Below are 13,737 nucleotides of genomic sequence, written 5' to 3' on the forward strand. Positions count from 1 at the left end.
TACATTGGGTCATAATTGGATTAGGATTTAATTAATCAAGAAGGACCAAAAGTTTCCTAATTGGATTAAAAAATTTAAGCATGAAAGGAAGGGAGTATCCCTTCCTTCATGCGGGCCATAGCAAGGGAGAAAACAAGGAGGGGCGGATGCCCCTCCTCCTTGTCACATGCCCAAAGGAAGGGGCATCCCCCTCCTTTCCTACTTTGGTTCCACACGCCACATGTCCGCCCCTCCTCCTTGTCACACGCCCAAAGGAAGGAAGGGGCATCCCCCTCCTTTCCTGCTTTGGTTCCACACGCCACATGGAGGGGCATTCACCCCTCCTCTTTCTCCTCTTCCCCTGGATTGCCACACGGCTCAAGAAGAGCCCTTGATTCTCTCCAATTCTTTTTAAGTCAGGAGTATGGAAGAATTAAATAAGGGGCGTGCAAGAATTAAGTAAGGGGTGTGGTAGAATTTGGAGGGATGAATCAAGGAGTGATTTCTCATTAAAATTATTCCTTGTTTAGATAGGCATGAGCATGAGATGCCTATAAAAGGAGGAGTGGCGTGAGAGCTTAGAGATCATTGGAGTCCATTGATTCAGCCGCCCACCCCCTTCCTCCTCCTTACAGGCATGAGTAAGAAAAGGTGAAGAAGCGGCATCGACATCTTCTTCCTCTTTCTCCTTCTTCCTCTTAAAGCAATCAAGGAGTTGATTGAAAGAGAGAGAAAATCAATCATCAAGAGAAGATCTCTGCAAGGGAGCTAGCACCCCGGTGAGATCAAGGTTCTTCGAGCGGTCTACCTCATATAGATACCTGTAGAGGCCGGACGCTTGTGCTGCTTCAAGCGAACCAAATATAGCGATCATCAGATAGCGGTGAAGATCTACCCGCTCAAAGGTAAAGATAGGATCTTTACTTAGATTAATCGTAGATCTGAAATTAATCAAGTTATTAATTTTAATCTTCCCATTAGATTTCATAATCTTCTGAGGTAGAGAACTTAGATTTTTTTTGAAATCTACGTTTTCTAGGACGTTTATGAGATAAACGATCCCGCACGTATCTTTCCGCTGCGATAGTCGCAACATGTGCGAGGATAACCCGACAAGAAGTAGCAAGCTCAGGGCTGGAAAGTAGGTTCAAAGGTTGGGCCGAGTCGGGCCCAAGCCTAACTAAATTAAGTGAGATGGTTGGAGCATGGCTCGAGCTGGCCTAGCCTACCCATTGAGCAAGTCTAATCAAGAGATGTGAGTTACAGAATTAGTGCTTGAGAAAAGATAGGGTAAAACAGAGAAGAGATAAGGTGTAAAGGAGTGCATTTTGGAAAAAACATATATATGATAATAAAATATAGAGACCAAGTTAGTACATGATTTAGAATAATTTGTTTTATTATGTACTTGAAGCTCTCTATATAATGAGAAAAAGGAAGAAAGGAGATTAAATTAGGAGGCTTAAACATAACTTATGTTATTATCCGAGGCTTGGGTTAGTGGTAGAACTTATCATATAGAACATTCTTTTAAAATGGCCTGGAGAGTACATTCTTGGCTATAACTTAAACGAAGCAATTCTAACATGCAAAGAATCTACACTATGCACTTGCTCCAAACTAGGGATATAAATACGTTAAATTCAAGCAACAAAAATCTAAAATTTTTCATACACTCAGCCATATAACCTTGCTTGAATTAAGTGAAGCTCGTCCCTCAAGCCATCCCATTTACTACCATGTCCTAAACCATTTGAGAATTTGTTAGGTTTTGAAATGATGACCAATATGAATTTACAACATTAGGATGCTTGTTTTAATGGTTTGGAGGCTTTTGTATTACATTATGTATTATAAGATGAACTTGAAGAATGGCCATCATGTATCCTTCTTCCTTATAAAAATACTATTCTAGCAGTACAACAACTATTACTAGAGATTTTTATGATTTCAGTATTCATGTATCTATAATAATATTTTTAAACTCAACTATCCATATTAGCTAAACAATAAATTTTGTTTCATGATTGCTCAAAACAATAATGTTATCGTTTTCAATTAATATCCATTTTTTTCTTACTATAATAGTTAATAACTATTGATGTGGCAATAAATAACCAAAATGATGTGGTGTGATAAGATCCGTCCAACTCACGATCTATGTGACGACCCATGTACATTCGGAAATACTTCAAGGCATTCTGGTTGAGACCCCCTAGCTAACCTGTGAGTAGGGACGAGTAAATCTGAAGCAGCCAACTTCTAGAACTGAAGCCTCTCAGCTCAGCCCAATGACTAATCAACTCGGTAACCAACCTGAGTCGAGGTAAACCTTCTTGTGGCATATATAACTCGACCCATCTGCCCAAATACATACAAAATTGCAGCAATTCTATTGCGTACCAAGCGGTTTCGACATATCCTCGAGTTGTTACGTCATGTCAGCAGATTGTTATAGCATGACCCAGTGTTTGTTAGAATACGATCTATAGAAAATTTAGAATATGAACTATAAATAGACTCATGGACTCTCCATGAAAAGTAACCTAGCTAGGAAAGCCATAGCTGAAAGATACTATATTTCTCTAATTCATTATTCCTCTTCTCCATCTCCGGCTAAAAAATCATTTTTGATTTAACTATTGGGGTCTGGTTGGAGCCAATTCGGTGACCTTCTCCTATCATCTTACAAGTCCTTAGAAACGACCCACATCATTGTTCCAAGATCAGCCGCAAAAACTACTATTTTCACCCATTATTTTTTGTTGCTGGAAATTGGACCCAAGGGCGGCCGTCGGCTGAGAAGGAGGAGCTCCGGCGTGAGATGGCGGGTGGCGGTCCATCGGCGGGCGGCGTCCTCCGGGGGACCTGTGATAGAGATCAAGGGGCTGGCCGAATGGTTCAAGCTAATTCCAAAGATCCATTACAAGGAATTGGAGGTCCAATGACTAGAGCAAGGGCAAAACAAATGAAAGAAGCTTTATATGGACTAGTCATGGAAATTCAAGAGAAGGAGGCTGCTCTAGAAGACTCTAAGGCTTCACCAAGATTGATCACTTATCTTTACATAGTAAATGCTGAAGAACAAAGCTTGGAGCCATTAAACAAGGCTGATCCACGTGGAGATGCTATTTAGGCCCATTTTTCGTGGGTACTTTTGGGCTTGAGTCTTGTTGTGTTCCTAATTACTTGTACATGAAGTTTTGACTTGTCAACTCGTTTTTCCTAAGTTATTCATGTACTTCGTAGTTAGGAACCTTGAAAGTTGTGTCATTTATTATTTTGAAGTTGTAACTTGGAAGTTGTGACTTGGAAAACGTTTTTTACTTATTGCCTTGGAAAGGGGATGGTGTCCTTTCCAATAGCTTAGTTTGAAGCCTATATAAAGGCTGCCATATGTAACCAAGGGATTATGATGAATGAATTAAAGTGTTGGCAAGCTTTGCTATGCTCTTTTGTGTTCTTGGATTAGAATACAAAATTCTGACTTATCAAAGGGAGTGATCAACCTTTGTGGCGTCTTCAAGGATTAGGGTTTTAAGGACTTAGTTTCCTTAGAGTTCTAATCTGATCTCCTACAACTTGTTTTTCTAGCGATCTCGGGGCAAGTATAGCAAATTGATTCAAGGGTTCCTAGGGCAGGTCTCCTGGTGGGTTCTTGTCATTTGGTATCAGAGCTTTGGTTCTTGAAATCAGGTTACTTATCCTTTATCATCTTTGTTCCTTTGTTCTTATTTTATTTCTTTAAGCTTCTTTGTTCGTTCTCTTATTTCTGTTTTTTTTTTCAGTTCCTTGTGTTTCTTGTTTCCTCTAATCTGTTTTGTTCTTTAATCTTCTGTTACTTAGTTTGATTCAAAAAAAAAAAAAAAAAAAGACGAAAAAAAAAACGAAAAAAAAAAGAAAAGAAAAGAAAGAAAGAAAGAAAGAAAGAAAGAAGGTTATTGATTAAGGGGCATTAATTACAAGGCTGTTTCACTTGTTGCAAAGCTGAAGACCCCTTGTTGCAAGGTTGTTTCACTTGTTACAAGACCGTTTTACGTATTACAAGGCTGCTTAGCTTGTTCTTATTTCTCCTTGCTTTCTAGTTGTTTCTATTACATATCCTTTACTTCCTTTTGAAGCTTCTTATGTTCTTGATGCTTTAAGACAATTTTTCTTGTGAGTACCATTTGCCTCATCGAAGTCCTTAAAATTCTGATTTTCTTGGAGATTTGCCACCATCCATCTGATCGCTCTTTGTGATTTGTTGATTTTGATTCTTTCAAGAACATAAAGAGGGCTGGCTTGAGTGGTAAAAGGCAAGAGTGTGAGTTCATCATCAAGAAAAAACCATAAAAGAGTGTCCACCCGAGAGAGGAGTGTGTGAGGACCTATTCTGTTTATACTAATCTTTTGATTGCAGCATACAAAGATGAGTAGTGGAGGTAGTGAACAACCAGATGTTGATATGAAGTTATGGATGAAAGCCATTGCTGATCAACTTACTAAGCTTGGTGCACGAATGGATGATTTGGAATCACCAAGCAGAATCAAACCTTTGAGGGGGCAGATGTTTGAAGATGATGAAGAAGATTTAGATTATGAATCTTACTCTAGAAGGGGAAAGAAGGCCGATGATTCAAAAGATAATAATCTGGGCAGCATCAAGATGAAGATTCCTATCTTTCAAGGAAAGAATGATCCCGAACTTCACTTGGAATGGGAGAGAAAAGTTGAACATGTGTTTGATTGTCACAACTATTCAAATGAGAAAAAGGTGAAATTGGCAGCCGTTGAGTTCACGGATTATGCAAGCATATGGTGGGATCAATTGATGATTAGTCGGCGAAGGATTGGAGAAAGGCCAATTCGGTCATGGGAAGATATGAAATTGGTAATGCGCAAGAGATTTGTACCTAGCCATTACTATAGAGATTTACATAGAAAGTTACAAGGGCTGGTTCAAGGCTCCATGAGTGTGGAAGACTATTATAAAGAAATGGAGATGGCAATGATTAAAGCTAATATAGAGGAAGATCGAGAGGCTACCATGGCAAGATTTATTGGAGGCTTAAACAAAGAGGTTGCTGATGTGGTTGAATTGCAACACTATGTGGAGATGGAGGAGCTGTTGCACAAGGCCATCAAAATAGAAAAGCAAATCAAGTCCAAAGGATCCAAATCGGGTTTGGCTTCTAGTTCCACATGGAAGTCTAATTGGAAGGATAACAAATCTGCCTCAAAAACAAAAGAAGATGCAAAGCCAAAAGATTCGGTTGCTATTTCAAAAGGTAAAACCGAAACTAACACTTCTTCTAAATCACGTAATGTTAAGTGTTTTAGGTGCCAAGGATTTGGGCATATTGCTTCCCAATGCCCAAACAAGAGGATTATGATTATGTTGGAGAATGGTGACATTGAAAGTGCTAGTTCAAGTGAGGATGAGATGCCACCCTTAGAAAATTGCAGTGATATTGACATTGAAGAACCTGTACATGGAGATATGTTGGTGACAAGAAGAGCACTAAGCATCCAGCCTAAGGATGATGGTGATAAGGAGCAACGTGAACATATTTTTCATACTAGATGTCATGTGAAGGGAAAGGTATGTACCATGATTATTGATAGCGGAAGCTGCACTAATGTTGCTAGTACTTTGTTAGTAGATAAGCTGGAGTTACCCACCATGAAGCATCCTAATCCATACAAGTTGCAATGGTTAAATGAATGTGGAGAAGTGAGGGTAAACAAGCAAGTGCTCGTTTCATTTTCAATTGGCAAATACACAGATGAGATTCTTTGTGATGTGGCACCAATGCATGCTAGTCATATTTTGCTTGGACGACCATGGCAGTTTGATAGGAAGGTTACACACAATGGATACAAAAACCATTATTCTTTTATGATGAACAACCGCACTGTAGTCCTAACCCCTCTCAAACCTTTGCAAGCTTATGAAGATCAAATTCGGATAGCGAGAGAGTGTAAAAAGAGAGAAGGTGAGTCCGAGAGGAAAAATGCAAATGAAAGGAGTGAGATTGAGAGCAGAGAGAAAAGTATTCAAAAAAAAAGAGAAAAGTAAAAAAATGAGTGTGTTTGCTGAAAAAAATGAGGTTAAGAGTGTTATGTTCTCAAGACAGCAACTACTTGTACTTATGTACAAGGATGTTTATCTTTCTACTAACGATCTTAACCCCTCCTTGCCTAGTGTTGTTGTGACTTTATTGCAGGAATTTGAGGACATATTTCCAAAAGAGATTCCTAATGGACTACCACCCTTAAGAGGCATTGAGCATCAAATAGACTTCATGCCCGGTTCTACCATTCCAAACAGACCTGCATATAGAGCTAATCCCGAAGAAACAAAGGAAATCCAAAGGCAAGTGGATGAGCTGGTGAAAAAGGGAATTGTCAGAGAAAGTCTTAGCCCATGTTCGGTTCCTGTCATCCTAGTCCCAAAGAAAGATGGAACATGGCGCATGTGTGTGGATTGCCGAGCCATCAACAAAATAACAGTTAAGTATAGACATCCTATCCCAAGATTAGATGATATGCTTGATGAATTACATGGCTCTTGTTTGTTTTCTAAAATTGATTTGAGAAATGGCTACTATCAAATTCGTATGAAAGAGGGAGATGAATGGAAGACATCATTCAAAACTAAATATGGATTGTATGAGTGGTTAGTGATGCCTTTTGGTTTAACTAATGCACCTAGTACTTTCATGAGATTGATGAATCATGTTTTGCGTGCTTTCATAGGTCAATTTGTGGTAGTTTACTTTGATGATATTTTAGTCTATAGTAAGAACTTGGATGAACATGAACAACATTTGCATGCTGTTTTTAGCAAATTGAGAGAACACCAATTATATGCTAATCTTAAGAAGTGTACATTTTGCATGGAATCTGTTGTATTTCTTGGTTTTGTTGTTAGTTCTCAAGGTATTAGCATGGATGAGGAGAAGGTGAAGGCAATCAGGGACTAGCCTACACCTAAGAATGCGAACGAGGTAAGAAGTTTTCATGGTTTAGCAAGTTTTTATCGAAGGTTTGTTAAAAATTTCAGTTCTATTGCTGCACCTTTAAATGAACTTGTTAAAAAGAATGTTGTTTTTAAGTGGAATGATCAGCATGAACAAGCTTTCACTGATTTGAAAGATAAGCTAACTAATGCACCTTTGTTAAGTTTGCCTAACTTTGATAAAGCTTTTGAAGTTGAATGTGATGCATCCGGAATTGGAATAGGAGCTGTTTTGATGCAAGATTCAAAACCAATTGCTTATTTTAGTGAAAAGCTAAGTGGGGCAGCCTTGAATTATCCAACATATGACAAAGAACTTTATGCATTAGTGAGAACTCTTCAAACATGGCAGCATTACTTGTGGCCGAGGGAATTCATCATTCATTCTGATCATGAGAGCTTGAAGTTCTTGAAATCCCAGGGTAAGCTTAATAAGAGGCATGCTAAGTGGCTGGAGTTCATAGAAACATTTCCTTATTTCATCAAGTACAAACATGGAAAAGAAAATATCGTTGCTGACGCGTTGTCTCGAAGGTATGCTTTACTTACTACCTTGCAAACTAAGTTACTTGGTTTTGAATTGATTAAGGACTTGTATGCCAATGATTCTGATTTCTGCCAAACATGGAATACATGCAAAAAGAGTGCATCTGGTGAGTATTATAGGCATGACGGATTTCTATTTAAGAAAAATCAGTTGTGTGTGCCTATTTGTTCTATCCGTGAATTGCTTGTCAGAGAAACTCATGGGGGTGGTCTGATGGGACATTTTGGTGTGCAAAAGACTTTAGATATCTTGCATGAACATTTTTATTGGCCTAACATGAAGCATGGTGTGATAAGATCCGTCCAACTCACGATCTATGTGACGACCCATGTACATTCGGAAATACTTCAAGGCATTCTGGTTGAGACCCCCTAGCTAACCTGTGAGTAGGGACGAGTAAATCTGAAGCAGCCAACTTCTAGAACTGAAGCCTCTCAGCTCAGCCCAATGACTAATCAACTCGGTAACCAACCTGAGTCGAGGTAAACCTTCTTGTGGCATATATAACTCGACCCATCTGCCCAAATACATACAAAATTGCAGCAATTCTATTGCGTACCAAGCGGTTTCGACATATCCTCGAGTTGTTACGTCATGTCAGCAGATTGTTATAGCATGACCCAGTGTTTGTTAGAATACGATCTATAGAAAATTTAGAATATGAACTATAAATAGACTCATGGACTCTCCATGAAAAGTAACCTAGCTAGGAAAGCCATAGCTGAAAGATACTATATTTCTCTAATTCATTATTCCTCTTCTCCATCTCCGGCTAAAAAATCATTTTTGATTTAACTATTGGGGTCTGGTTGGAGCCAATTCGGTGACCTTCTCCTATCATCTTACAAGTCCTTAGAAACGACCCACATCATTGTTCCAAGATCAGCCGCAAAAACTACTATTTTCACCCATTATTTTTTGTTGCTGGAAATTGGACCCAAGGGCGGCCGTCGGCTGAGAAGGAGGAGCTCCGGCGTGAGATGGCGGGTGGCGGTCCATCGGCGGGCGGCGTCCTCCAGGGGACCTGTGATAGAGATCAAGGGGCTGGCCGAATGGTTCAAGCTAATTCCAAAGATCCATTACAAGGAATTGGAGGTCCAATGACTAGAGCAAGGGCAAAACAAATGAAAGAAGCTTTATATGGACTAGTCATGGAAATTCAAGAGAAGGAGGCTGCTCTAGAAGACTCTAAGGCTTCACCAAGATTGATCACTTATCTTTACATAGTAAATGCTGAAGAACAAAGCTTGGAGCCATTAAACAAGGCTGATCCACGTGGAGATGCTATTTAGGCCCATTTTTCGTGGGTACTTTTGGGCTTGAGTCTTGTTGTGTTCCTAATTACTTGTACATGAAGTTTTGACTTGTCAACTCGTTTTTCCTAAGTTATTCATGTACTTCGTAGTTAGGAACCTTGAAAGTTGTGTCATTTATTATTTTGAAGTTGTAACTTGGAAGTTGTGACTTGGAAAACGTTTTTTACTTATTGCCTTGGAAAGGGGATGGTGTCCTTTCCAATAGCTTAGTTTGAAGCCTATATAAAGGCTGCCATATGTAACCAAGGGATTATGATGAATGAATTAAAGTGTTGGCAAGCTTTGCTATGCTCTTTTGTGTTCTTGGATTAGAATACAAAATTCTGACTTATCAAAGGGAGTGATCAACCTTTGTGGCGTCTTCAAGGATTAGGGTTTTAAGGACTTAGTTTCCTTAGAGTTCTAATCTGATCTCCTACAACTTGTTTTTCTAGCGATCTCGGGGCAAGTATAGCAAATTGATTCAAGGGTTCCTAGGGCAGGTCTCCTGGTGGGTTCTTGTCAACCTGCAAAAAGCCGGTGGCCGGGGTTTCCAGCGCCAGCCCTCCAATGCCTAAGTCAGAGGGGGCAAATGTATGGGGGGAGAAAAAATATGTCTCAAGAGTTTCAGAGTCCAACCCCCTCTAAGATGGAGGGGTTCTCCTTTGTTGCCCAGAGATGGTCACCCAAGAGGGGGGTGAATTGGGTGTTTTAAAACTTTTCAACTAATTAAAAAATAAAACACGTAAATGTATGAACTAAAGTAAAGATAAAGGGATGAGAAGAGACAATCACAAACACACGGTTTTATAGTGGTTCGGAGCTTCCACCGCTCCTACATCCACTCCCCAAAGCGCCTTTGGGAATTTCCACTATAATCCAAGATTACAGTACGGTAGTTTTGCGAGTTCACTACCCAACTCGTTGTTTTACACCGGGCTCACAACAAACCCTAAAATCCGGTAGTTTTTCGAGTGAACTACCCAACTCGTTGTTTTACCTCAGGCTAACAACGAACCCTAAAACCCCCAATTTCTCTTAGGCTTGGGACGCCTTTCCCTTGTTCCAAGTCCCTTGACTGGAACAAGCACCACAATGAAAGAGTTTACAAAAGAAAAGAGAAGCTCTAAAAAGCAAATATATCAACTATGAACAATAGAACCCGGAAGAATCCTTTTGCCGTTGGAAGCGTGGGAAATGTTGATTCTTCCGATGTGGAACGCGTAGGATCGAGTGTGAGCTTTGAATCCCGAGCGCACGAGAGTGGTTGAGCTTGAAATCACTTGGGAAGCTTGAAAGCACTTGATTTCTTCACTTGAATGCTCTCACTCCCTTGAACTTTTCTCTCTTGAATGATTTTGCTTTGGGTTGGTAAAAAGTTGTTGAGAAGCACTTAAGAGCTCCCTTTTATAGCCCAAAAAGCAAATATAGCCGTTAGAGATAAAGTAGAGAAGATTTGAAATTCAAATCAAACCTGAAAAGTTGTCAGTCGCGTTCCAGACGCTCCGGGGACGTCTCCGCTACAACGAGAGACGTCTCGGCTACTGGATTTTACTTTTTCCGTTGTTTGGGGTTGACTCGGCACTTTACGGAGACGTCTCGGCTTGTCTGCACTTTTTGAGTGGGGACGACTCCGCTGCCTTGGGGACGACTCCCCTTCTTTGTCTCCGAAAAACTTGTCCTCTGGAATTTCCTAAGAGAGTCGACTCCGCTCTTTCAGGGGACGTCTCGGCTTGTCTGCACTTTATGCATGGGGACGACTCCGCTGTCTCAGGGTCGACTCTGCTTCTTTATCTCCCTAAAAACCATTCTCTGGAAAACCCTGAGAGAGCCGTCTCGGCTATCTTGGGGACGACTCGGGAACTCTCCTTTTTACCTGCGGGGACGACTCGGCGTACAATGGGGACGTCTCGCGCATATCTCTTGAAAACTGCCTTTCTGCCGCCACTGAGAGAGTCGACTCCGCTACTGAGAGAGTCGACTCCGCTAACGCGGGGACGACTCGGCAGGTGCCGGGGACGTCTCCAAGTGTGCCAGTTCTTCCTGTTTGTTCCAGAGACGTCTCTGAAACTATCAGGAGACGTCTCGGCTGTCCCTGAACTTTTTCATTAACTCAAAATGTTCTTCAATGAATTCATAAAAATTATGGGAACTTGCCTAGACATTTCTCTAGATAAAACACATGAATTCCTTAATTAAATTGTTAAGATATAATGGAATTATGCTCTAGTGTTTTGTATTCATCAAAATCCATTAGGGGGTCAACAATCTCCCCCTTTTTGATGATGACAAAACACTGAGTATATGCAAAATTTGAAATTTAAACATATACACAGTATTTGATCGGATGTACAAGTATAATGTTTTGATTAGAACTAGATACAACGTGCATCACTCAAAATATTCAATTTTCAGTTCTTTCCTTGTGCATAAGATTGATCTTTATAGTTCTTAAATGATTTTGGCATATGAACTGAATTTGAATCAAGTTAAAATGAAATATTGATGCTGAAGATAATTGAAAGCTAGATTCTTTTTTGACTCCCCCTTTCTTTTCCAGAAGGGCAATTATCTTAAAATCAACTTTGGAGTATGATTAAAAATTTTGCATTCCATATACATATCTACTCCCCCTTTTTGTCATCAACATGAAGGGGACAAATTATCCTTAAAGCTCAATTTATAGTGGAATTCAGCATTCATTTTACTCAAGGATATTCAAGTTGTGCTCCCCCTGTCCAGGTCATTTCTATTAGTGTATTCATATCACTCCCCCTTTGTTTTGGAATTCATTTCAGACTCATCTTTTGTTTAATATAGTTATCACAAGATGTGCTCCCCCTGTTTTATGTGCAGTGTTTCTTTGTATCAAATTTGAACACTCAAGGTATGTGGTAAGATTTTTATGGCATATCACACAATCACATACACTATCACAGCAACACATACACAGAATTGGCAATGTACACAAAGTTTTTCAAAAGAGATTGTATTCATTCATATGTCATTGTTAAACCTTTGAAGTCAGTACATAGTCAAAAGAAGAAATCATTACAAGTATTGATTTCTAATACAAAAAGTTTTTCAAAATAGCCTAGGATTTACAAAAAGAAGATCCTACAAGATATCCATCATCGGCGACGTTGCTCATGAGCCCTACCAGCTGTATTTTGTTCATAAGCCTTACAAGCTGCATCTATGAATGCATTGATGGAATCCATGAGGGTCTTAAATTGATCTCCCTGTGACTTGTGGAAATCTGCCACAAGTGCCTCAAACTCTATGGTTGCCATTTCGATTCTTCCTCTGAGTTGGGCAACCAAAGTGCCCACATTGCCTCCTGGCTTTGTCAACTCTTTGAGGTTCTTGGAAATGGCCTTCAAGCTGTCCTTGAGCTCTATTGATCTGATGGTTTGGGTGGCACCCACCCCAACTATTTGTTGCTCTTGGGCTTCAATTTGAGCTTTAATTTCTTGCAGCTCTTGTCTGATGGGGGCCAGCTCCGCAGAGATCATGGATCTCATCTCTTCCCTCATCTGCTGACAAATGACAGATGCTAAGGTGTGCATCTGCTCCTCTGATAGGAAGGAGGGCCCACTGACTGGAGGAGGTGGTGGCATGGATGTGGAAGGTCCAGCTGAGCTGGAGGGAATATCAGAGATATCCATGTGACTAGGTGGAGGAGAGTGATGGTCAGACTCATGATGTGGGATCTCAGGCTCTATGGTTTGTGCTTTTCTTTTTGGAACCTTGACCCAAGATCCATCTATCTTTTGAAACTCCATTCTTCTCATTGTTCCCTCATTATAATAGTCGGTGTTTCTCAAGGGCTTTGCAGGTTCATTTGTTGGAATGGGAACCTTAAAGTGTTTGAAAACTAAGGTAAAGATCATGCCATAGGGTATACTAAACCTAGAATACCTATGACATTGGGCAATGTAATTTAGCATGAGTCTAGGGAGGTTTAGAGGGATCCCTAGTAGGATATGGTGCATTATAACTAAGTCTCGCTCCGAAACAAAATCGAAGCGACCGGTTTTAGGAAATAGGACCCGATTGACAATGCTTAAAAGAAGTCTCATTTCTGCATTTAGGTCCTGGGAGTAGACAACATCAAGAGGGCCGCAGTCCTCTCTTCCTAAAATTAAGTTTAGGGCTATTTCCCTTTGGGGATGTGAGGTTGGAGCCTCGCCGTCCCTAGGGATTTGCAAAACAGTGGATAAGATGTCCTCATTAATTTCTACTAATGTCCCACGGACATATGCGGTGTACCCTAAGTCACCTAAAGCCATATTACTAAACATTTCTCTAACAAGGCCGGGGTAGGTCGAGGTATTGAGGGTGCAAAGGTGCTCCCACCCTTGGGCTCGGAGTCTCTCTCCAATAGAGAACCCCTCATTATCTAAAAATGCAAAATCTATGTACCTCCCAGTCGTGACTGTGCGATTTGCACAGGAAATCGTCGTGGTCGGCGGAGCAACCGGAGGAGAAGGCGCGGAGGGTTCTTCCCGCCGTTCCTCACCGTCGGCCGCTACTCTAGGTCGCCTCCCACGGGTTGTCCTAGCTTTCTTTGGTGCCATGGATGTTAGGGTTTGTGATTTAGAGCAAACGGAGGCTAGGATTTGAGGTGGAGAGCAAATGGAGGCTAGGGTTTTCCGTTTTGGTCGGGAATGAGGGAGAAAGCTCGAGTCGGCTCGAGCAATTTCGACCTATTTAAAAAGCCCTCATTCGGTCCCCGAGACGTCTCCGAGACTAAGGCGAGACGTCTCGCCTGGGGGGACGTCTCTGCGATTTGCCAGAGACATCTCCGGCACTGAAAAAATTTTAGACTGCATTCTATCTTTTCCCAATTTTTGTTTAATCACCCTAATCAATCATGATTTCTTTTGATAAACATAGAGTGAATTTGTTTG

The 13,737-nt window shown here is 40.6% G+C and overlaps 1 protein-coding gene across 1 annotated transcript; it reads left to right on the forward strand.

The window, feature by feature from the left end:
- The first annotated feature begins 4,528 nt into the window (after positions 1-4,528).
- On the forward strand, positions 4,529-6,040 carry LOC149751198 (uncharacterized). The gene has a single exon (XM_089927610.1). It carries the CDS (start codon positions 4,529-4,531, stop codon positions 6,038-6,040), a length of 1,512 nt encoding a protein of 503 aa, XP_089783736.1.
- The last annotated feature ends 7,697 nt before the right edge of the window (positions 6,041-13,737 follow it).

This window comes from Phoenix dactylifera, chromosome 15 (assembly GCF_051530095.1).
Source record: "Phoenix dactylifera cultivar Ajwa chromosome 15, Ajwa_hap1_PhDact_Kaust_v1.1, whole genome shotgun sequence".
Taxonomy (NCBI): Eukaryota; Viridiplantae; Streptophyta; class Magnoliopsida; order Arecales; family Arecaceae; genus Phoenix; species Phoenix dactylifera.

Coding starts and splice junctions, on each gene's coding strand:
- LOC149751198 (XM_089927610.1), top strand. CDS start 4,529: ATGTTTGAAGATGATGAAGAAGATTTAGATTATGAATCTTACTCTAGA.